The 23,284-nt window shown below is 42.3% G+C and overlaps 2 protein-coding genes across 2 annotated transcripts in view; one reads left to right on the top strand and one right to left on the bottom strand.

Annotated features, from left to right (window-relative positions):
* Positions 1–11,479, bottom strand: part of lrrc75ba (leucine rich repeat containing 75Ba) — a 31,520-nt gene extending 20,041 nt beyond the window's left edge. Inside the window, exons 1-3 of the mRNA XM_062543429.1 lie at positions 10,614–11,479; positions 5,427–5,555; positions 2,375–2,490 (exon numbers count right to left, since the gene is read on the bottom strand). Coding sequence (XP_062399413.1) covers positions 2,375–2,490; positions 5,427–5,555; positions 10,614–10,901 — 533 coding nt within the window. The 5' untranslated portion in view covers positions 10,902–11,479. The remainder of the gene's footprint in view (positions 1–2,374; positions 2,491–5,426; positions 5,556–10,613) is intronic.
* Positions 1–23,284, top strand: part of ggt1a (gamma-glutamyltransferase 1a) — a 39,983-nt gene that overhangs the window by 14,941 nt on the left and 1,758 nt on the right. Inside the window, exons 2-11 of the mRNA XM_062543428.1 lie at positions 14,272–14,448; positions 14,922–15,052; positions 15,407–15,496; positions 16,443–16,635; positions 17,104–17,264; positions 19,009–19,158; positions 21,849–21,985; positions 22,126–22,313; positions 22,534–22,661; positions 23,003–23,115. Coding sequence (XP_062399412.1) covers positions 14,276–14,448; positions 14,922–15,052; positions 15,407–15,496; positions 16,443–16,635; positions 17,104–17,264; positions 19,009–19,158; positions 21,849–21,985; positions 22,126–22,313; positions 22,534–22,661; positions 23,003–23,115 — 1,464 coding nt within the window. The 5' untranslated portion in view covers positions 14,272–14,275. The remainder of the gene's footprint in view (positions 1–14,271; positions 14,449–14,921; positions 15,053–15,406; positions 15,497–16,442; positions 16,636–17,103; positions 17,265–19,008; positions 19,159–21,848; positions 21,986–22,125; positions 22,314–22,533; positions 22,662–23,002; positions 23,116–23,284) is intronic.

Genomic DNA, 23,284 nt, shown 5'->3' with positions numbered 1-23,284 from the left:
ACTCAAATAAATCAGCATACTGTACAGTACATGATCATAGGCAGCAGACATATGAGCTATGCTGCATGTTGCATTGTGCAGACTGGTGATCCTCGCTGCTTTAAAGCTGAAAAGAATTGGCTACAGCTAGGGATGTGATGTCCCTTAGGAAATGCCTACATGCAAGCCTTTTCATGCCCCGGCAAGGCAGCCATTTACAAGGGATTGATTAAACATACAGGGTCTGTGCAGGGAACTCACACACAAAACAACAAACAGACACACACACACACATACACATACACACACGCACACGCACACACACACACACACACACACACACACACACACACACACACACACACACACATACACACACACATAGCCATACACATACACATACACATACACACACGCACACAAATACATAAACACACACACACACACACACACACACACACATATAGCCATACACATACACATACACACACGCACACGCACACAAATACATAAACACACACACATACATACACACACACACACATACACACACACACGCGCACACACGCGCGCACATAAATACATAAACACACACACACACACACACACACACACACACACACACACACACACACATGCACACTGACTACTTAGAGCAGAATGATAAAGTCCTATGCTAATTCCCATAGCATACATGGTCTTGCCAATAACAGTGCACATGTACTCCACAGACAAGATGACATTATTGAGCTTAGTCTTAGACTACTGAATAGATCAGTGCTTTCAATAGGTCGTTTGTATAGGTTATGTGTGGAAACAGAATGTGACTAACTTGTGTAATCCTTGTGACACAACTCGTCAAAATGTATGTTTTCCTAATGAAATATCTTGTCTGATAATAACTCGCAGCAAGAATATTCATGCAAAGACTGCGGAAAGAGATGTACAGTAATTTCAGTGGCTTTGAAACCTTTTGGGTGTGCCTCCACATATTAAAAAGTTGCTTTCTCCAACTTCCTGTAATTATAAAATCACTCTCGGTGACTTTCGAGGCTCATCCCCAGAGACAGAAAGTTCCAGAAGCATTTGATGGTACTGAGGACTTCAGCCTGATGGCAGTGAATACATCAGCATTTCAATGAGTCCATAAATTAACTACTGATGGGGAGTCTTTCTTTGTCATCTTGATGCTTAAAATTACCTTACAGTGTGAAATGACCTGAACCATTTTAGATTTTGTCCAACTTTGAAATGGTGCGTAGGCTTCTCAGTGACCTCTTGCAGGAGAGGACTGTTGAAAAGGCAGAACCAATCGATTGTAGAAAAAGAGGAAATTCATTTGTTGGCTAAGTGGAAGTTAATTGCAATCAGTTATTGCCCATCACACTTTGAAACAGAGTGAGTACTGACTCTGCATAAGAAAAAAAACTATGTGTTTTTTTTAAGTAAAATTTTACTGAACAGTAGAGTATAAAGAGATGCTGTAATGGCCTGTACAGACTACACGATTTTGCCACGATCGTGACGTTGCCAACAAATTTCCATTGTCATGTCCGAAAATTAAAAGTCGGGAACGACGTTCGAAGGAGTGGTGTCTTGTAATGTGACATGTTCAACAACCCACGATTTATTGTCTGTGACATTCTGTGACAACGTTACGACCAAAAGTCTAGCATGTCAGAATTTTTTGGGAATATCCTACCACTCCTGAGTTGACACTGACACTGTGACGACACACGACGAGAAGGCTACGATAGATGATCTTGTAATGTGCCCACTCTTGCAACCAAGATGCAAGATTTTGTGGTTCTCTGATCGCCTAATCTGACATGGTCAATCGCAAAAGATAATTGTGAAAGACAACAAATTGTGTAGTCTGTACAGGCCATAAGTAAGCTTTAAGCAAATACATCTGAGTGTACTAACAAAAAGGTAGAGTTGAAAAACTCCAGCTTCAGAAAGTCCAATCATGTATTGGTTCTACTGTGCACTTAACACGGGTGAGCTTATCAATTAGCTGTCCTACCTGGCTGAATAGTTGTGCTAATTAGAATCAGCTGGTTTAACTGAATGGTTGGCACTGATACTGTATGTGGTAGGACTTTTACTCTCTGAAACTGGAATTGTCCACCTCTGCAAAAAGGATAGGTTTGTATTGGCCAAATTGAAAATAACTCTCATGAATGGTTCTTCTGGCAAAGGCTAGCTGGTTATCAGTTCTAAAGAAAAAGGTAATTCTTGGACAGAGGGTCACAGTCACTTGCACCATTAAAGTTTGAAAAACTGCTGCTGATTCTGTTTCGTGTCAAGGACAAAAACGACGGTCACGGCGGGAATGTAACAGTTGTCATGGGAATGTGGGGTGTGGGTGCGGGTGTGAGTGTGGCTCTCTTACCAGGCCTGTGACTTTCTCCGGGACATGCTCTGGCGTAGCCACTTGGAGTGTGGCGTCAGGTGGTAGATGAGCTGCCGGCAGATTTTATCCGAGGACTTCAGAGTGTCCTGAGCATCCTGAGGGACAAATAAGGCCAATTTACCTTCAACAACACCTCTTAAGCAACCAGAGCTTTCTATGTCTTCTTTTCGGCAGACATGACAGTGCAGAGGCCATAATTCTGATCGTATATTCAGAGGTGGACATCCCGGGTTCAGAAAGTAAAAGTCCTGCCAAGTATTTGATCCAACCATTTAGTAAACCAGCTCATCCTAATTAGCCCTTTTCACGTGATGTCAGATGAAGCGTTGCTGGGTGTCCTCCGGCATGTCCAGCCGCCAAATACTACAGAAGAAGAAGAAGAAGTATTCATGGGTTTCATCAGGTCCCTTTCCACAGGTGTATACAATCAAGCACCTTGATTATCAATGCAGACTGCATGGTGCTTGATTGTATACACCTGTGGAAAGGGACCTGATGAAACCCATGAATACTTCTTCTTCTTCTTCTGTAGTATGGGGCGGCTGGACATGCCGGAGGACACCCAGCAACGCTTCGTCTGACATCACCGTGAAAAGGGCTAATTAGCTGCCAGGTAGATCAGATAATTAGTGATATCACCTGTGTTAAGTGCACAGGTAGAGAGAATTCATGGCAGGACTTTTACTCTCTGGAACCAGGAATGTCCGCCCCTGCGTATATTTCATGAAGTGTGATCCGCAGCCCTTCGGATACTTTGGGCCTGGGTGCCCTTTTAAACACGCAGACAGCTATGACGTGGGTCCTTTGCTGCGTTCCGCCGTCTTTTGCACCTGAATGCAATCTCATCTGAGCCACCTATACACAGCCGCAATAGCTGACAGAAGCACACAAAGAGAGACAAGCACACACATCAAAGCACGAGTTGGAGAGAGACTCATATCCCTCCCTTCTGGGATGATGATGGCTGTCACAGATTTGGTAGGGTCAACATGCCCTTATTTATTTTGTTGCAAATACATTAATTTCTCCATTTCCAGGCGCGCTCTCTCTCTCTCTCTCTCTCTCTCTCTCCTCAGAGTTTTCGCTTGCAGCCATCTGTTGGGTTGGGTGCCTCTGCGCTGAGGAGCCTCTGATGAAGGGGTTTAACTTTTACAGAACCGCTCTCCTCCATAAGTCTTTCAGACCCTAAATTATGCATGCCAAAATGAATAATCCACGATGATGCCGGAGAGAGAGAGCGCGAGAGTGGGAACCTGAACACACACAATGACTCAGCAAAAAAAATATTCTCAGAGGAACTAAGATCTACCTAATTAACTACGACTAGCAATTACGCAATCTGAAAAGGAGCATTTAAATACTGCCCTGATATGTGCATTTCACCTGTATCATTACGTAATGCCTGTCAAGCATATAATCCATATATCAGACAGAAATGCATCCGCTCCTGGCTCCATATTCCCAACTCTATCTCTCTGTCTGACTTTCTTTCTTCTGTCAAGATATATGACAAGCCATAGACAAACAGCATGTAAAAATCTAAATAGGATTTTGCGGATTACAGAGGATAATCGTCCCCAGTAGTCATATTACTAAAGATCCTAACAACCATGAAGATCTGAAACATTGATCATTCTCAGCGGATGTTTTTTTCTTTTCACTATTAAAAAACTAAATTTAGGGCTTATCTCCATTAATCTTTCATGAATTATAACGGGGCGGACGATCACGAGGGGAAACAAAATGACAGTGAACATGAAGCCAAGAGAGGGCAACTCTTTCATGCGTGTTCTCTTTCTCTCTCTGTACACACACGTACGCACACACATAGACACACAGACAGACACACACACACACACACACACACACACACACACACACACACACACACACACACACACACACACACACACACACACACACACACACACACACACACACACACACACACACACACACACGCAAACACACACACAGGATGACTTTTTTTAACAGGCAAATGAGTTTTGCTTGCTATTCTGTCCCCAGGGCTCAAACATCTTGGTGCACATAGAAACATACACACACACACACACACACACACACACACACACACACACACACAAATGTATTTACCGTAAAGAGCCAAATGTGTGGATATGAGATGAAGGAAGCATGGTGCATTACCCTGACCAAGATCACTCTTTCAAAGATGTCTTCTGCTCTCTCTCTCTCTCTCTCTCTCTCTCTCTCTCTCTCTCTCTCTCTCTCTCTCTCTCTCTCTCTCTCTCTCTCTCTCTCGCTCTCTCTCTCTTTCACAGACACACACTCAGGTTTGAAATACAACATCATAACACCACCTACAACCTCAGCATGTAGGCATATAATTCAACATTATTGATATTCAACATTTTATTATTCATCATTTCAACATACAAAATATGTGTTTTTGTAAAAACAAAATGCATGTTCAGAGGCATTTCAGAACTTGTCTTATTTAATAATCAAATTTAATGTTATTTGCATACTGTAGATTTGAAATTGTCTCATTGTCTCAATTTTCACAACAGACTGACAAACAGACAAGCAATAGTGAGCTATATTATAGAGAATATTGTACATTATAGAGCATATGACAGATCAGGACAATAGCTGAGTAAGACACGGGGAGGGGGAACGGAATAATGCTGATTTATGACACACAGAGACACAACAAACCAGAGGACCATACAAAGGAGAAGGACAGACAGATAGGCCTGACAAATGCAATGATGGATCTGGCAATACGGGAAAACAGACAGAGTGACAGACATATGCATAATTCAGAAAGATGATGAACGACAAGCAAAACACAAACAAAACAGCTCTAAGTGAGGAAGATGGAGGTGGCAAGGAGAGAGATGGAGAGACAGAGAGTGGAAAGAAGAGAGAGGGAGAACTAATAGAGAGAGAGAAACTGATAGAGAGAGAACTAATGGGATGGGTTAAACAGAGATAAGAAGGGAAGGGAGGTTTGGAAATCATGAACTGTGTAGATGAAGTTTTGATGTACCTTCTTTGGGCACTGCATGTCTCTGGCCAGACTTAGCAGCAAATCGTGGGAGATGGGATCCACCAGATTGAGGAAGGCAGCATTCTTATATAAGATATCGTTTAGGGATGTTCCCTCCAAACCCAGGTCCTGCCAAAACAAACAAACACACATACACAAACACACACATACACAAACAACAGTATCTTAGCATGGGTACTTCAAAAGCTACTGTACGTCATTCACTGACGAATAAATAACTCTTCTTTGGATAGACTAATTGTCTATTCAAATGCTATTCAGAGATATTGGATGATATTGTTCAGAAAAGTGCCCTCAATATACAGAGAGAGAAAGAAAGTGAGGTGCAGAGAGATAGAGAGAGAGAGAGAGAGGGAGAGAGAGAGAGAGAGCAGAAAGCACACAACCCATCGTCTCTGCATGATTAGCTCACTAATGACTTTATTCTCTAACATCTTATGATGTTATTGTGGTGTGGTTTGGGTCTGTTTCTATAGTCCCACTTCAGGTTGCACTAATGAAACAACTTTGGCATAGAGGCAGTGCTGCTAAGTGCTAATACCGGTGCTACTACTCCGTTATATAACCCACAGACAAGGCTGGCGTCCTCTCGGGTGGAATGCAAAGCTGTCACGACAAATACATTTTTGAGTGATGCGATCTGGTCTTATAAAACCGTCTTTCGACGCCCCTGGTTTATTAATATTCAAAAGGCGCAGGCTTTTATCCGAGGTGACTGGCTTGCATATTCTGACTGGTACAGATCTTTGCACTTCAGTTCCAGCTGAGCGGAGGGGCTTTCATGTGCTTCGCTGCGGGCCGTGATGCTGCTGCTGCTGTTGCTGCTGTTACTGCCCGGCACTTGGGACTATCCACCCACACCTCCTCCTCCTCCTATTCCTCCTCCTCCTCCTCCTCCTCTTCCTCATCCTAATCTTCCTCTCCTCTCCAGCTCAGAAGCCCGGGACCTCCTCTACACCACACGAGCTCTCATTGTAACATTAAACAAAAAAATAAAATAAAATAAAAAATAGAGACTCACATTCCCAGGGCTACAGGGTGCATGGCTCTCTGCTGATATAAATGGCTTCTTCAGCATACCAGTATCATGCATCCTGCACAGGAGCATTTGTGCTCTACAGACGAAGACCAAACAGAGGCGTAGGCTATTATGCACCCTGGAGCATTTGTGTTGTATACTGTATGTGAAGACCACACAAAGCCCGTATTATGCAGCCTGCCTTGTGTGAAAACAACACAGAGGCCTACTACACATCCTACATACTGTACTGTAGGAACATTTGGGTTGTTCAGTGTGAACACCATACAGAGGCGGTTTGCAAGAACACTGGGTATCACACCGTTTCCAGGACGCGATTGTGAGAAGCCTTCGAAGTACAGTACCTTTCGAATCCTTCACTTCACAAAGCAGTAAGATGAGCTCGTAGGTAGATTTAACTGCTTAGAGTCACAAAGTGGATTTGATGCACAGGCCTAGTTTGTGTTATGTCTGAAGTAATCTTTGCAGTCCTTTTTAAACATCTTGCTGGGGGAAAATGAATCTCTTCGAGATATTTTTGCAAGACAACTGCAACTAGGTAAAAATACAAGACTAGTACAAAGCATTACATTTCCAAAGCACAAAATATGCATCTTTTCATGTAATGAGGTTGTCTGGTTGTATCTCTCATATCACTGCGAATGTCTGTGTTGTTTGTTTTGTGTGTGTGTGTGTGTCTGAGTGTGATTTTGTCTGTCTTTTCTCATTAAGAGACAGATATGGTGGCAAAGAAAAATAGAGAGCTCTGATAATACAGCATCCCAGAAAATACAAGCTGACAGCTGAGTGCCTCTGGCCCTGATCTGGCCCTGATCTGGCACAAACCGACCACATCAGGGCCAGGTCTGTCTGAGAGCTGATGATACAAAGGACCGTTAAAAATAGACACACACACACACACTATCTGGCAAGCACATGGATGCATGCACATACATTATGCACAAATGAGTGCTCGCTCTCTCCCATCCTCTCCCGTGAAACTGCACTCCCGCCAACTCAGTAATGGTGTCAATAACACCATTAACTAGATCCTTTCACTGAAGTCGAACAGAAATGAAAAGTAAATCGCATGCCCCCACCCAACACACACACACACACACACACACACACACACACACACACACACAGACACACACACACAAACACACACACACACATGCATGAACATACACATACTTCCTGAATGTAGAGATGGGAAAATAATTCCCTTCTGTATTCCTGTAACCTACATCCATCTGCGCTGCTTTGCATGTTGACATTGCCATGGCAGCAGTTTCCGCGTGAATCACACTGAGGCGATGCAATGTCAGAAACAAGTCATTAGGCTGCTGTAGGTGCCCTGATCAGGATTCAGCATCTATTAAACATTGACTTTCTTCATTGCCTCTTTCATAACACTGATGCAGGCCCAGCACGGCGCCTTCTACATGTGAGTGTTCACACATGACTGCATCAGCAAACTAGCGAATTCAATCATCACTTGACCATGATACCCCTCTCCTGCTCACGCCTGTTTAGACAAGCATTGGCAAGCACTTTGGTAGTTCCTGCTTCCCTGGCATTATACAAGGCCTGTGAGGAAAATAAATCTCATACATTAACTCCCGGTCAAGGGTTGCCTAGAGGTACGAGACAACTTTTCTTCTCGCTCTCTCTCTCGCTCTCTCTCTCTCTCTCTCTCTCTGGCTTGCAATTTCCACTAGGGTCTTGGCTCCGATATGCTCGGCTGAACGCTAACAATAGATGTTTCTGTAATTGTGTTGGACACTGAAATAGGGTTTGCCTTGCCAGTGGAGTCCCTAAATATCCCCTGTTCCCCAATAAATGTGACTGTCTGGATAAAGGGAGGCAAGTATAGAAAGGGACCCTGACACTGGGCCTGCGTGGTGTGTGTGTGTGTGTGTGTGTGTGTGTGTGTGTGTGTGTGTGTGTGTGTGTGTGTGTGTGTGTGCGTGTGTACATGTGTGTGTATGTGTGTATGTGTGGTGTAGTAGAAATCCCCTGGGCCACCTGACGGTGTTGATTAAAAAGCCTGCTTCACTCTCACCTCGTACCTGTCAAATCCTCAAAGTAATTAACTACAGTGAGAGCGGAGAGAGGGGGAGAGATGGAGGGAGGAGCAGAAGAGGGGATGAGAGAGCACGAGAGAGAAAGGGAGTGAGAGACAAAGAAGGGAGGGAGAGGGAGGGAGAGAGAGAGGGAGAGGGAGAGAGAGGAGGCAGCAAGAATTTGAGGGAATTAGGAATAAAGGGTATCAGGTACAGCCTGATATACTGTATAGCAAATTACAGCTAGGATGAAATGCTGCTTTACCAGCATGCTTGTCTAATTGTGGGGCAAGATGGCCTGACCTCATTTGAGCCCATGCAATGACACAATGAGCACCTTCAATAGGACCATCCATGGCAACAGGTGATTGTGGTTGCCAAAGCTCTGAGATTATTCACAGGTAATTGCAGCCGAGGCCCGTAACCTCTGATCAAATTTTGGATCTTTCCGTTGAGCTTGAGGCTGTGGGTCACACGTAATGCAATTATCCCCTCTCCTCATAGCAACCACCTGCTCATGTCTCATTTTGGAAGTCGTAACAGTGCTCTACAGGAATAGCAGGTATACTCTGTGTGAAGCCTATCTGAGATGACGAGTCCACAATCCTTAATACTGTTGTCTTACCATTTTATTTGGCACAAAATAGCACAAATCTTTTCTCTCCACAAGAGATCTCTATCATCGGTGCTCTCTTCATGTACTGCTTGTTTCATGTTGAACATTATCTACATCATTTTTTTTTTTTTTTTTTGATGATGATGACACAGACCTATGTTGATATGAAAAGAAGCAGGCAAATAACAACAGTGAGGTTGAGGGGGAAATGCAGTAGGCTTGTCAAACTATGTTTTTCCTCTGGCAATGAGATGTCATTGCCAACAAAACACCTTGCTGTGAAGTAAACAACAGTCACATTCTTCTTTCATTAAATGTGTGAACAGGAAACCCTGCTTTGACAATATGGCCACTGTTTGTAAAGATGTCTGCACAATGGCAAATCATATCATTTCTTTTTTTTTTTAACAATACCGATTTCTGAGCTTACATCCAGTCTTGTTGTTTTCACATTATGGGGGGGGGGGGGTAACGCACTGAGTGAGAACGTCTCATTCTATTTTTGTTCTAGTGACAATGTCATCTTGCACACTCCCCAGTAGTTCTGAACACTGGGTGCACATTAGAAGTATGGTTCCACCTGATGGATTCAGCACAAGAACACGGACAGGTTGGCCAAATGGTGCCATACCACCTCGTTCTTTCTCTCTAGCCTCTTTCCTCTCCCCTCCACCCTGCCTCCTGCACCTGTGAGCTCACTGACATGTAAACACTGGGGCCACATCATGAGGTGTAGCCTACTTCACGATTCCATTTTAGAATCTTAATTAGAAGAGAAGGGTTCCAGTTGAGGCTTCACTCGTATCCTGAGCACGCTCTCCGCTAACATGATTGGGGAAAAGTGCTGTTGAAACAGGATGACCAGGCACTGACCTTTACTTTGATACTCTGCTAAATCACTAATGAAGACATGAGGGGCCAGGGGAGTCCTGAGATGACATTGCTACAGGCTGTCAAATATCAACTTTCGGGGACTTTTTTGGATAGCATTAGTCGTGAGGCTATGTCAGCAGTGTATGCAACTCATAGCTGTCTGAAGGTTACACAGATTGACAGACTGACAGGATAGGAGAGGACACAACATACGAGGTGCAAAAGGGCAGCCCCACTGTGGATGTCTAAATGACAGGCTGTCAGTAAATCATGTCAAGTTGGGGGATGTCTTCAACGTGGCTGTCAGAAGTTGTTAAAACCTCCAATAGCCTACTACAGATTTCTCACGACATTGTTAAGTTGTCATGGCGAACCACCTGAGTCATGCACACTATAGTAAGTGCTATGCTTATTTGCGCGGTAGGGATCCAATGTATGATTATCTCAAGACACGACTTATGATGTAGGCTAGGCTATAAAGCTGGTGGTTTGGAGGAAAATGTTTTGGTACAGCTGGGATAGTTCACACTTATTGTAAAGACTGAATGTCGCAGAGAGACTGCTCTCTTTGCAGGGGCAGTTGGTCTTACCTTCCTCAATAATTTCAGCACGTCTGTCGCCTGCTCGAGCTTGTGCTCGCGGAGCAGTTTTTGGATCTCTCGGATCCAGGTGACTCGTCGCACGTAGGGACTGTGGTTGGTTCGGCGCAGCATCCCCGGTAGCTTGTCCGACTTCAGCATCAGCGATGTAAACAAGAAGTCTCCGCTGCCACGACTTCCACTCCTGTCGCTTTCTCCGGTGCTGTCGAGATGCTTGCGCCGCCTCCTTGAAAAATTCTCGTTGTCCAGACTGTTCTGACGGCTCAGGCGAGAACCCATGCTGATGCTTCGGATAGACTATCCTAAATGTTGCACTTGCCGGTCAATTTGACGAGTCCTTGCGTGATGACAATAATAATCGCACGCAGTCATTATGTGTTATTTTTTTCCTGGCTGATTTAACTTAAGCCCACCACTCGTGATACACTCGGGTGTGCGCATGCAGCAATATAGCCTGTGCACAAACGTTGAAAGATACAAAGACGACTAGTCTTCCTGTGCAATTGAGATGCAAGCTACGTGGTGCCAATTTAACAAGCTGACATTTTCTTATGTTTGTCAATTTCTCAGCGGTATTACTAGTAGGTGTGTCGGTGCTGGAGTCTTGTCTCGGTTTGGTATTCTCTGGTTGTCTGTTGATGCTGTTTGGGTCTCCACAGTACCACGCGCGGTTCGCTAGGCACACACCCAATCACAGACATCCTCTACTGCGCGTGTACATGTGTGAACGCCCTATTCGCCGAGCATTTAAATGTACAAATTCTAATAGTCTGGACAATCCGATCGTGTAAGGAACTGGTGAAAGATCTAGCTTCCTTTCAAACGAGCTATTCAAGAAAAAATGAAATTTGATTAACCTAAAGCCACCTGAAATATGACATAGGCTATAACACAGTTCTTTCCTGAAACAAATATGTGTTTGAGAGGAAAGAAGCCATCTGGTCTGTCTGACTGAGTGCGATCGATGACCAGCTGTTGCACAAGCACACGGACTCAAGCAATAATAAAGCAGCCTTGATACCTTGACTGATAACGCAGTTGAATGGAAAATTTGAGTGAAAAGACTGTGCTCTGTGGAAAAAATAGTCTTGTAACTGGAGGGGGATGATAGGAACAATAAAAAAAAATTGAGGCTTTGCACAAATAGAACTGATGAAGAATCCTACAGGCAATATCAGGACAATTCGAATCATCAGCATCATAAATCACGTTTTCGTTGAGAGTTCTTTAATGCGTTGATTAAATTCAGATGTCAGTGGCTTTTGATAATGAGTTCAAATTAGTTCAAAGGCTGCAGATGTCCTATTGAAAAGGTGAGACTTCACAGTCATAGTCAAACCATGTCATACAAAACATCCTAAACAGATAGGTGAATGGTAAGTAGTCTAATTTGCCTTCAAAGAAGACATACAAGTAGCATAGCCTACTGTACATTTACACCCAAGTTCTCCTGCATGTTGGCATTGCTAGAATTGTTTGGCACTATGAACGAATGTACCTAATATACAGTAGACCTTCTGTGCAGAAGTGTTAGCCAATCAGATTGTTGTTTCAGCAATGTTATAATGACCATGTTTATTTCTCATTGTCTTTATTCCTATTAGAATTCAGAAGAAGATAGAGGGGAAATAAAATACTTTTTTTAAATTATTTTTTGAATTTCTGGTTCACATCTGGTTCAGGTACTAGTCTTGACTCGGCTGTCTCGACTGGTTGTTGTTGCAGTGTTATAATGACCATTTCCGCAAAGAAGGATGCTAAAGCTGGTGGGTAGGCCTACTGGTTCTGGGTCTGACACATTGGTATCAGAAGTGGGAAAGAGATGACGACACTTCGACAGATCAAAGATCTTACTGAAAAGCTACAGGTGGAAGATTTCATTGATCACCTAAAGTGAAAAATGTGTGGCGAAAAGTTTATATTCAAGGAACCTTGATGAGGCAAGCTAACACTGTATTACCACCTGGGAATACAATGAAGTGGGTCTCCGGAGATGTACGGTACTTCTCAGATGGCTCCTCCACTTTGAGCCCTGCCAAAAATGCTCCTGACACCACAGCGTCAGTTTTAGGGCGAGCCACGGTCAAGTCAGCAGCTGATTTCGACATCCCCATCGTAGCTGCATCCCCATCGTAGAAGCTTATGGCAGGCCAGGCTTGCCCATCAGTAGGCTAGGTGGGGAAACGACAGCTTTGTCAAGAGCTTATGCCTGGGGTGATTGGTCATTATAACACTGCTGAAACAGCAAATCTAATGGCAGCTTGAGACAAAATGTCTGGTATCAGAGCACAAACTGAATTCTATGTGTATTTAAATGGCCTACTGTGTACATGTGTATTTCTTGTGTTCACTGGTCATATTCCAATAAACAATTTGGTCCTGATAGCACTGTTGGAGCAAAACATGTTAGGTGCCTGAGACTTCTGCACAGTATAGGCCTATGTAGGTTTTAATGTTTTATGAGGGACCTGTCAGAGGAGCACCCTTGAAACCCCTGCCGGTAAGTGAAGACCCTCGTCAAGGCCAAGTCACATATCTCACAATGTTCAAGAAAGTAAGATCTGCCCTGTGATCAGGACTCAGGAGCCATTCAGAGTTTCATTCCATTGGTCCTAATATACATTAGTTTGGAAGACTGTGGCTCTGAAGACCGTAACCAAAAGTAGAGAAATTATCTATGCTAACATACCAAGTACATTGGTGGCTGTGTTCACTGTAACAGCATTAGGCTATATCGAGATGAAATAAATCTCACGGAGAGTGTTATAATTTTAGGTGAAGTAAGGTAAGGTGATTTAGGTAAGGTCGATGGATGGTCATTATGTTTATTTCCAAGTTCAGAAAACATGACAATGAGATGCTGACAAAGCTGTATAGCCCATAATTGTAATCTGTTGCTATTCAAAAAGAAGAATCCATTCATGATGACAGTATATTAATAATGTGTTGGACGTTTCTTTGGCTCAGCACTCTAACACACCAAACCATAATTTCCCTCTAAACGCATGTTATGAGGCTTGCTGGTGGTGGTAATGTCTCTAATTTGTCTGACTGAGCGTAGACACCAGGTGTTTAGACTAAAAAACAGAGCTGTCACTATACACCCACACAAAAGTGTTTGCATGCAGTTAGAAAGGTTGAAGTGACATTATCGAAGAAGACAGTGATGGAAACTTTCTCAAGGTAGGAAGCCAAATTTCAACAGATTTCAACAAAGTTTTTTTTTTTTTTTTTTTAAGAATTTGACCCGCTGTTCTCCTATTCTCATCATGATGGCGAAACAGAAAATTAATTTCCTCTGCAATCTGTTTGACTCTCCTGAAGCTTTAGCTTATTGCCTAACAAGATGGCGACAGATTGAGTCAAGAATAACAAAATGGGACTTGGTGTGCAAATAGTTCAGTCACAGAGTGAATTCATAATTGCACACACTATGAGATACCACACACACACACACACGCACGCACGCACGCACGCACGCACGCACGCACGCACGCACACACACACACACACACACACACACACACACACACACACACACACACACACACACACTTACACATACAAGGATGAGACTGACAGTGAAAAAGGGCGAAAAGCACAAATTGGTATAATTTACACCCCTCTTTCTTGTCTTCCTCTGTCACAGGAAAATGGTCAAGAAGTCCCTCGTTGCTGGGCTGGTGGTCTTACTGGTGGCTGCAGTGGGGTTTTTCTTGGGCGTTTTTTTGGGGGTGGGGAACAAACGGCCGACCGGCCCCTCGGACCATTTCTACTCCAAGGCAGCAGTGGCCGCAGACGCGGGGAAGTGCTCGGAGATCGGGAGGTGAGCAAAGGACCAAGGGATGTCTGTATAGAGCAAGTAGGCTACACTGTAAAAAAAAATGGTTAGTAAAAGGTTAGTCACACTGATTGGCTTGCTCTTGTGAAGCATAATTGTGAAAGAAAACATGCAAGGTCTATGATTAGTGTCAGTTTAATGTCACATCCAATTGATTGAAGTCGAAATAAAAGCTGATAGGCTATTATCACGTTCCATACTAACTAACCAGCATTTAAGCGTGTCAAAGTGATACATTGCTTCTCGTAAAAAAAAAAAAATAAAAAAAAATACTTCTATTCTGTTTGAACACTTTGATGCCCTTGAGCTGTACAGTTCTCTTATCTCAGGATTGCCTCTAGGTTTTTCCTTGTTTGTCCCCCTTGTTTTTCCCATGCTGTATGTCACACGAGACCCTCCATAATGTCTCTATCGGTCACCCCTAATCCATTGCCTCTGTAAATAATGCCGTTTGTCAGGGACATCCTGAAGCGTAACGGCTCAGCGGTGGATGCCTCGATCGCTGCCCTGCTCTGTGTGGGACTTCTTAATGCACACAGCATGGGAATCGGAGGTGGGCTCTTCTTCACCATCTACAATGCATCTACGGGTGAGTCTGATTGTGGTCCAATTAATCAATCAGTCAATCAGTCATCCAATCACTTTAAAACCAGCCAAATAAATAAATAAATGCTAATTTATTAATTTATTCATGGACTCTTCCATTAATTTATTCAACTAACCAATCAATTAATGAATCGATCAATGAATCAATCAATCCATCCATCAGTAAGTCAGCAAAATCTCGAAATACATTCATAGGTGTAGAATTGTGTGTTAACAGTAACGTTGGCACAGCATTGGCACTGAAAATTACACAATGGGTTATCATATGTACAGTAGTTAGTTACAGTGTCATGCCACTGTCATGCAATGAGTCAGTGAAGAATATTGTCTCTCATAGGAAAGGTGGAGACCATTGATGCAAGGGAGACTGCACCCATGAATGCAACAGAGGACATGTTCGGTAACAACACCCAGCTGTCTCGTAAAGGTATGGTCTCCATATGCCTCGTCTGGCCCTGAGTGACTGACTGAGCTCTGAATGTGTCACTCCACTGATAAACAAAGGAGAGATTGATGCATGGCATAGTTGCTGTTGTCATTTGTAATCAGCTCCAGATAAGAGCAGCGGGAATGATCTGCCAACGAGGGCACTTCCTATGCAGTCCGATAAAGAATGTAATTTAATAGATTTTCCTACGATAACAGAAATGCATTAACTCACAAAGTCTAATGTCCTCACAGAGTATGCAACAAAAGCCTTACAGTTATAGACCTGGAATGAAACTCTTGCGAAGAAAAGTGTGTATAAAGACAGTTTTTGGATTTATGAATGTATTAGATCAGATTTATTTGCATTTGCTGTGGTTAGGATTGACAGTTTAATATATGATTTTGTCGGCCATTTAAGAGCTGAATCAAAGGAACATGCCAAATTTCTGGGAGCTTATTGGCTTAGTTTATTAGATTATCACTGTAGCTTATGTTCCACGAACCCCAGAGTTAGATAAGAAGACATATCCTTCTCTTCTCTGCATGTAATAACCCAGTCTGACACCGTTAGCCTAGCTCAGCAGTTAGCTTATAGCTATAAGTGCTAAAGGTTCTAAAGATATTATAAAGCATGTGCATTATAGCTGTTCCAGATGAGCCATAAAAAGATTACTATACTATTGAATCAAAATAGGCTTTTTAAACACAGACAAACAAACAAACACACACACACACACACACACACACATACAGTGAGTGTACACACACACACACACACACACACACACACACACACACACACACACACACACACACACGCATACACAAACACATACACACAGAGAGTGAGAGAGGGAGAGATAAAGATACACACACACACACAAACAGACACACACACAGTCGGTGAAGCGGTGTATACTGTACAGTGGGCTCTCTGTGGACAGGTGGACTTTCCATCGCCATACCTGGAGAGATCCGGGGCTATGAGATGGCCCACCGGCGGCATGGGCGGCTGCCCTGGCGGGAACTGTTTGAGCCCAGCATCATGTTGGCACGTTACGGCTTCCCTGTGGGCAAAGCCCTGGCCAACGCCATCGCCAAGAACGGGGAATCCATTCAGAGTGATGTGGCCTTGTGGTGAGTCAGGCAAAAATGGTCCAGTGGTGTCTCAACATCTTTTGAAAGATTCATTAGTAATGTATGGGGAGCGCTGGGAAAGAATCAGGGCCGGGTTTCCCAGATTCGTTAAGAAGCTCTCAAGTGCTAAGAACTTCTTAGGAGTGCTCTAAGAACGTTCTAAGAATGCTCCTAAGAAGTTCTTAGCACTTAAGAGCATCTTACAGTAATGAATCTGGGAAACGCGGCCCAGATCAATAGTTCAGCAGATCAATAGACAAAAACTGTATAACTGATTATAGGAGTCAAACTCTGTCTCTGTTTAATAGTAAAATTATTTTATGTATAAAGGTTATAGTTATGACTTATTTGAAGAAAATTACTGGGTTTGTGTCATTCCTTCAGTCAATTACAGCACCCAAAGATGGGGCAGGACAGGTCACTCTTGCTACTTTCTCTCTGCTTTTCTCGTTTCTCTCCATGATCCAGTGAAGTGTTTTGTGACTCACAACAAAACCTCCTGAAGGAAAATGATATCATAAAATTTCCCAAGCTCGCCGACTCCTATGAAAGGATAGCTGAAGAGGGTCCTGATGTCTTCTACAATGGCTCCATGGCTCAGAGCATAGTGGACGACATTCAGGCAGCAGGTCAGTCAGTTCACTGTGCATCACAGACATCTGTAGTAGAGACTATGATAAATGATGACAGATGATTTTAAAAAAAGTGGTTTTGTTTGTAAACTGCAAAAAGAACACAAAGGACAACATTTAAGAAGCTGGTCGATCAGATCATTTGTGCTTCTCAAACATCTGCAGCAAAAACTGTGATTGGGGATGAATGGATGCGTATAAGGTCAAAAGCCTATAAAAGTGGATTTTGTGCATTAGCATAGCGCCATGATAGGAGTGGGGACGAAATCTGCTGAACTGTTATTGCAAAAATATTTCACATTCTGACTTGTCTCGGCTGCTCAAATAATGAAACAATAGTTTATACAAATCAGACATTTTGCAAGTCAAAGTATTTCACTCTGTTATGATTTGCCATTTTTAGATGGCAGCGTGTGTTTGCCAGTGACCTTCCCTAAGTTGATTATGATAATAATATATTGAAGTGTGTCTCGTCATCCATTTTGTTTTGACTGAAGCTACCATTTCACTGATTGCAGTGAAGAGGGGGGCAAGCTACAGAACAACAGACCATCTGCAACAGTTTAAAGGAAAAGCCACTAGAGAGTCCAGTGAAAACACTCCCTAAGATAGTCGTGTAGTTATATCAAGGATAATGATGATGATAATAATAATAATAATAGTAATTATAACAACAATAATTGATGTTGTTGCTCTTCTTCTTCTTCTTCTTCTTCTTCTTATTATTATTATTATTATTATTATCATCATCAACCATAATAGGGCAAAGTGAGACTCATGTTTAGGCCATGAATTTATATGAGAAACCAGATATATTGCTAAAAATGTACTGTATTGTATTTTTTGTCCCTCTAGTTAGGTCACAGTTACTGTAAGTTGCTCTGGTCAGCTAACAGACAAATTATGTAACATCACGTAACTTAATGTAACGTAAAAGTAAAAGTCCCCAAATCATACCATCACATCACTTACATGTGGTGATTGAATCAGATGCCAGTTTGGTTAACCACCCTAATAGATGGATATGTATGTATATGTGTATGTATGTAGCACTTTTCCTCTGTCGCATGCATGCTATTTGTTTATCCAGCAAATAACGATGTCCACAGACAAGGTAGAGTATTATGTTGCATGATTTTATGAAAGTATGATGTATTTCCGAATCAAAGCAAGACAAATCTGTAGTTTCTTATGTCTTCCATCAAACTACAGATCCGCTATCCGATCTGGTAAACTTGCAGTACATAGTGCAGTTATAGCCGATAGAGTGAGTGCGAAGTGCCGTGCGAAGTGCTGTTCACCGTGCTAAGAGTTGATGAACAACTAAGATGATTTTGGAAACATTGTTTTAAGGTACAAAAAACAGTAACACTTTATTTGAAGAGGTCTACATAAGGGTGACATGTAACCGTCATAAAAATTACATGACACATGCCATGCACATTAATGATACATTATTGATGTTTATGACTGTTGTCATAATGTGGCATTTGGTTTTTGGAATGTCAAAAACCTGCCAACGTCAAAAACACCTGACAAAATCATTCCAAAAACCGAATGACACATTATGACAACAGACATACACATCAATAATCAGCCATTAATGTGCATGATACTGTATGTGTCATGTCATTCTTATGACGGTAACATGTCACCCTTATGTAGACCCCTTCAAATAAAGTGTTACCCAAAAAGACTCTTTAGTGTTGCTTTAATGTAGCGTCTTTCATGCCATGTCCAGGTGGGATCATCACCCTGGAGGATCTGCTGGAGTACCAGCCCGTGCTGAACGAGAGTCCCCTGAGGCTGAGCGTGGGCGAGTACACCATGCATGTCCCTGACGCGCCCTCCAGCGGCCCTGTGCTGGCCCTCATACTCAACATCGTAGACGGTGAGGAGAGGGGGGAATAGGGGTATAGGGGTTATATAGGGGCATCCCCCTGGGGGTTCGTCAACAAAGAAATGGTCATGGTTTTATTTATATTTACATTTATCCACTTAGTAGACACTTTTATTCCGAGCGACTTACATGTCAATTACATTACAAGGGCCACTGTACCTGGAGCAACTTGGGATTGCCTTGCTCAAGGGCACAACGGTGGAAGTTGGGAATCGAACCCATGACTTTTCAGCCTATTGCATGCTGGCCCAGCTCCTTATGATATGTTATTTTACCTTGTTGGTTACAACTGTTGAATTCTAACCGAAATGGCTACTTTTGAATTGAATGCTTGGACATATGAAATCAAAACTAAATAATGTGAAAGTAAATACAGTAGGTAAGTAGGTAAAATAAACTAAGTGTACGAAGAAGCAGGTTGCCACCTCTGTCAATTGTTGCGATGGACATTAATTTTGTTCCAATTGTTTTAAATTTCAATTGTTTTAGTTCTGCTCTGTCGGAAAAAAAAAATATGCAGCAAAATATGAATGTGTTCAGTGTTCACAATGTTTAGGCTGGGTGAACCATTTGAACTGTGTTCATTTATCACGCCTCTTGTGCAGTAGAAATAAAGCGCAGAATCCCCACACTAATAATGTCTTAAAAGATTCATCTTAGTATGGTGATAGCCAGGCTACATAATGTTAATAGGGCATGGTGAAAGTGGAAACCTGAAAGCCAGAAAAATGTAGTGCAAATAAGATGCTGTCATCACAGGTTGCAGGAAGTGAGTTCATTAGGATGGCCCCATTATAGTTTAATTAAATCTCAGGCCGTTCTCATTTTTTGAAAACCATGTGTTCTGAATAATGCACATCCCTCCAACCCTCCCTTTCTCTCAGCAAGCGCTTTTCATGCATTTCATTTGGCATCCTGTATCCATCCTGCATCTGAAATTCAACCCACCACTTATCCAGGTATCCGAGGCATTCAAATGCAAGCCTCTCGATTATTCAGGCAGGTTTTTGTGTTTTGATCTTCCACTAATTGGGCTGAAATGGTGGAGTGGGTATATTGCAGGACACCTGTCCTCTTCTACCAGAACTGAATGTCAATCCCTGTTTACCGACCAGGCATTCTACCTCGTTTTTAATGATGGGTTGGAGTGGGGAGCACAATTGTGCTCATGTATTTGAGAGATCAAACACAACAAAACAAACATGCTCAGAGAAAAGAAAAAATATAAACATTTATTGAGAACCACTGAAAAGGGGGTTTAAATTATTTCCTGTGTTGTGTTTGCTGACAACACAATTGTGCCATAACTCATCGCTGCCAAGAGTAATCAAAATAGTAGCTTTCTTTTAAATAATAACGGTGATATAACACTTTATATCGGTATATAGAGTGGGGAGCACATGTATTTGATACCATGCTAAAACAGGAATATAAAATCATCATTTGACAATTGATCTTAATGCCGCCAATTAAGGACACCAATTTTCTTTGTGATGGAAAAATGTATCCAGGATATTATGTATCCTGATAAAGTTCCCTTGGCCTTTGGAATTAGACATTTCCAGTAGGCCTATTAGCCTGTTTGATGCTCATTACTGGAAAAAGCACCATGCCAATCTCTAGCTATGGTGAAGGGTATGTGATGATTTGGGGCTATTGTAATTCCAACGGCCAAGGGAACTTTATCAGGATGCATAATATCCTGGATCCATGAAATAGCTGGCCTTAAAAAATAAAAATCTGCCTGCCCCTATGTTAACCCTATGTGTTCAATTTCCATAGGGTTACATACAGTAGGGGGGTCAAATACTTCCTTCCCTCTAGCATTTAGGAAGAACATTTATTTATGTACGATACATTCTTCAATCACAAAGAAATTGGTGTACTTAGGCCTACCGGTTTTATTTTTACTCATTTTTTTAATTGAGACATTAAGATCAATTGTCAAGTGATGATTTTATATTCCTCTTTTTAAGCAACTTTAGCATGGTATCAAATACATTTTCTCCCCAATGTAACTGTTATTTGTGTTTTTAAGTTCCAGACTACACTAAACTATTTTCTTATTAGTGGGCTTGCTGCAAAGCAAGGCCAACTATTGTTCTTCATAAGTTTTATACTTATTTATTCCAGTCCCATTTTTTTTAAGACGCCTCTTCTCCTAGAGCATTTGAGCTATCGACGCTGTTCCAACTCAGGCCCGATCCGGTGTAGTTTGCTTGTTGGTGTCGGATGGCTGCCGGTTGACGTTTTTCCGGTATTCCCGTTATCCGCCGTTTTTCGGTCCCATTGAAATGAATGGGGAAATATATATATATATTTTTTTTTGCAGCCTCATTTTTTAAGCATTGTTGTAATAATATAAGTCATTAGCTAAGTCAGCTAATCAACCTGGTTAGCATAGCTAGCATGGTAAGCATAGTTAGCATTTTTAGCAAAACTGCTAGAAATCATCAGCTAAGTTAGCTAATCAACCTGGTTAGCATTGTTAGCTTAGCTAACATTGTTAGCATAATTAGCATTTTTAGCATAACTGCTAGAAATCATTAGCCAAGTTCGCTGATCAACCTGTTTAGCATTGTTAGCATAGTTAGCATTTTTGCAAGCCCACTCTTGCAGGTCCTCGGATATGCACATTTCCAGTTTTCAATGGAATCTATCTATATCACATTTACTTACAGGTTACAACTTCTCAGATACAAGTGTCTCCACATCTGAGAAAAAGACTCTGACCTACCACCGCATTGTGGAAGCTTTCCGCTTTGCCTATGCTAAAAGAAGCAGGCTTGGAGATCCACGCTACCTCAATATCACTGATGTGAGTCTGATCTATCCTCTCCTCTGTTTATATCCTGTATTTGTGTTATTTTCCTTCCTACTCTCTCTCTTTCTTTCTCCCTCTCTCTCTCTCTCTTTCTTCCTCTTTCTTCACACCCTTTCTTTATTTTGTTTCCTCAGCTTATCCATAACATGACCTCAGACTACTTTGCAGACGGGATCAGGAGCAAAATCACAGACGACACCACTCACCCCGACAGCTACTATGAGCCTGAGTACTTTGTCCCCGACAACCATGGGACAGCACACCTCTCAGTTATAGCTGAAGATGGCAGTGCAGTAGCTGCCACCAGCACCATCAACCTATAGTAAGGAAACATTGAGATTTTTTCCTTCTATCATACAGGAAAATAAATTAAATACATGCATGTAATACATATAAGAAAGAAATGAAATTAGGCTACAGATTTCAAGTGGGTAGGATACATATTGTGACCATATATTTCTAACTATATTTAACATTACAACATCTGTAGCATTGAAACTACAGGCTACTGTAAATAAGGTCGTGTTTAATGTCTCACCTAGCTTTGGCTCCAAGGTTATGTCCAGGTCGACTGGCATCATCTTCAACGATGAGATGGATGACTTCAGCTCCCCGCATATGACCAATGGCTTTGGTGTCCCTCCCTCTCCCAGTAACTTCATTCAGCCAGGTACACATAGTGATCCAGTGACCCACTAACACAATAGTGAAGGAACAAGGAATCCTGAACCTCAAGTGACTGTGTCGTGCTCCCATTCCGGAGCTCCTGAGATGTAGGCTACACTGCAGTCTAATCCTGTATAAGCCGGCCTCTCATTTAGTGTGGGAGTTTATTCGGCAAACTTGACCAGGAAGAGTTCAGGACACAGGCTAATTCTGAATAAGAGATGTTCCTCCTGATTAGGTCCACTTGTGGCTTGTGTGATGGATTATGGCTGGCTGGTTATTTGTCCCTTTGGACTAATTTGTATTGATGCAAAGTGCCTTTGCTCTCTTTTGTTTTTGAACCAGGCAAAAGGCCTCTGTCTTCAATGTGTCCCACAATCATCTTTGACAAACACAACAAGGTCAAAATGGTGGTCGGAGCCTCTGGTGGGACAAAGATCACAACAGCAACTGCCCTGGTAACCATGGATGACTGCAAAGACTTTGAGAGGCAAACTCGAGAATACCTCACACAGTCTCAAATTCGACATTTGCTTGATATCAGTCCTTTTTTTAACTTCCATTTATGCTCTAAATCTATATTATGGAGTCAATCGTGTTGAATTGAGGAGGGGGAAAAAACTCTAA

Source organism: Sardina pilchardus, chromosome 8 (assembly GCF_963854185.1).
Source record: "Sardina pilchardus chromosome 8, fSarPil1.1, whole genome shotgun sequence".
In the NCBI taxonomy this organism is placed as follows: domain Eukaryota; kingdom Metazoa; phylum Chordata; class Actinopteri; order Clupeiformes; family Clupeidae; genus Sardina; species Sardina pilchardus.
The sequence above is the reverse complement of the archived record's forward strand: the minus strand, read 5'-3'. Positions and strand labels throughout refer to the sequence as shown.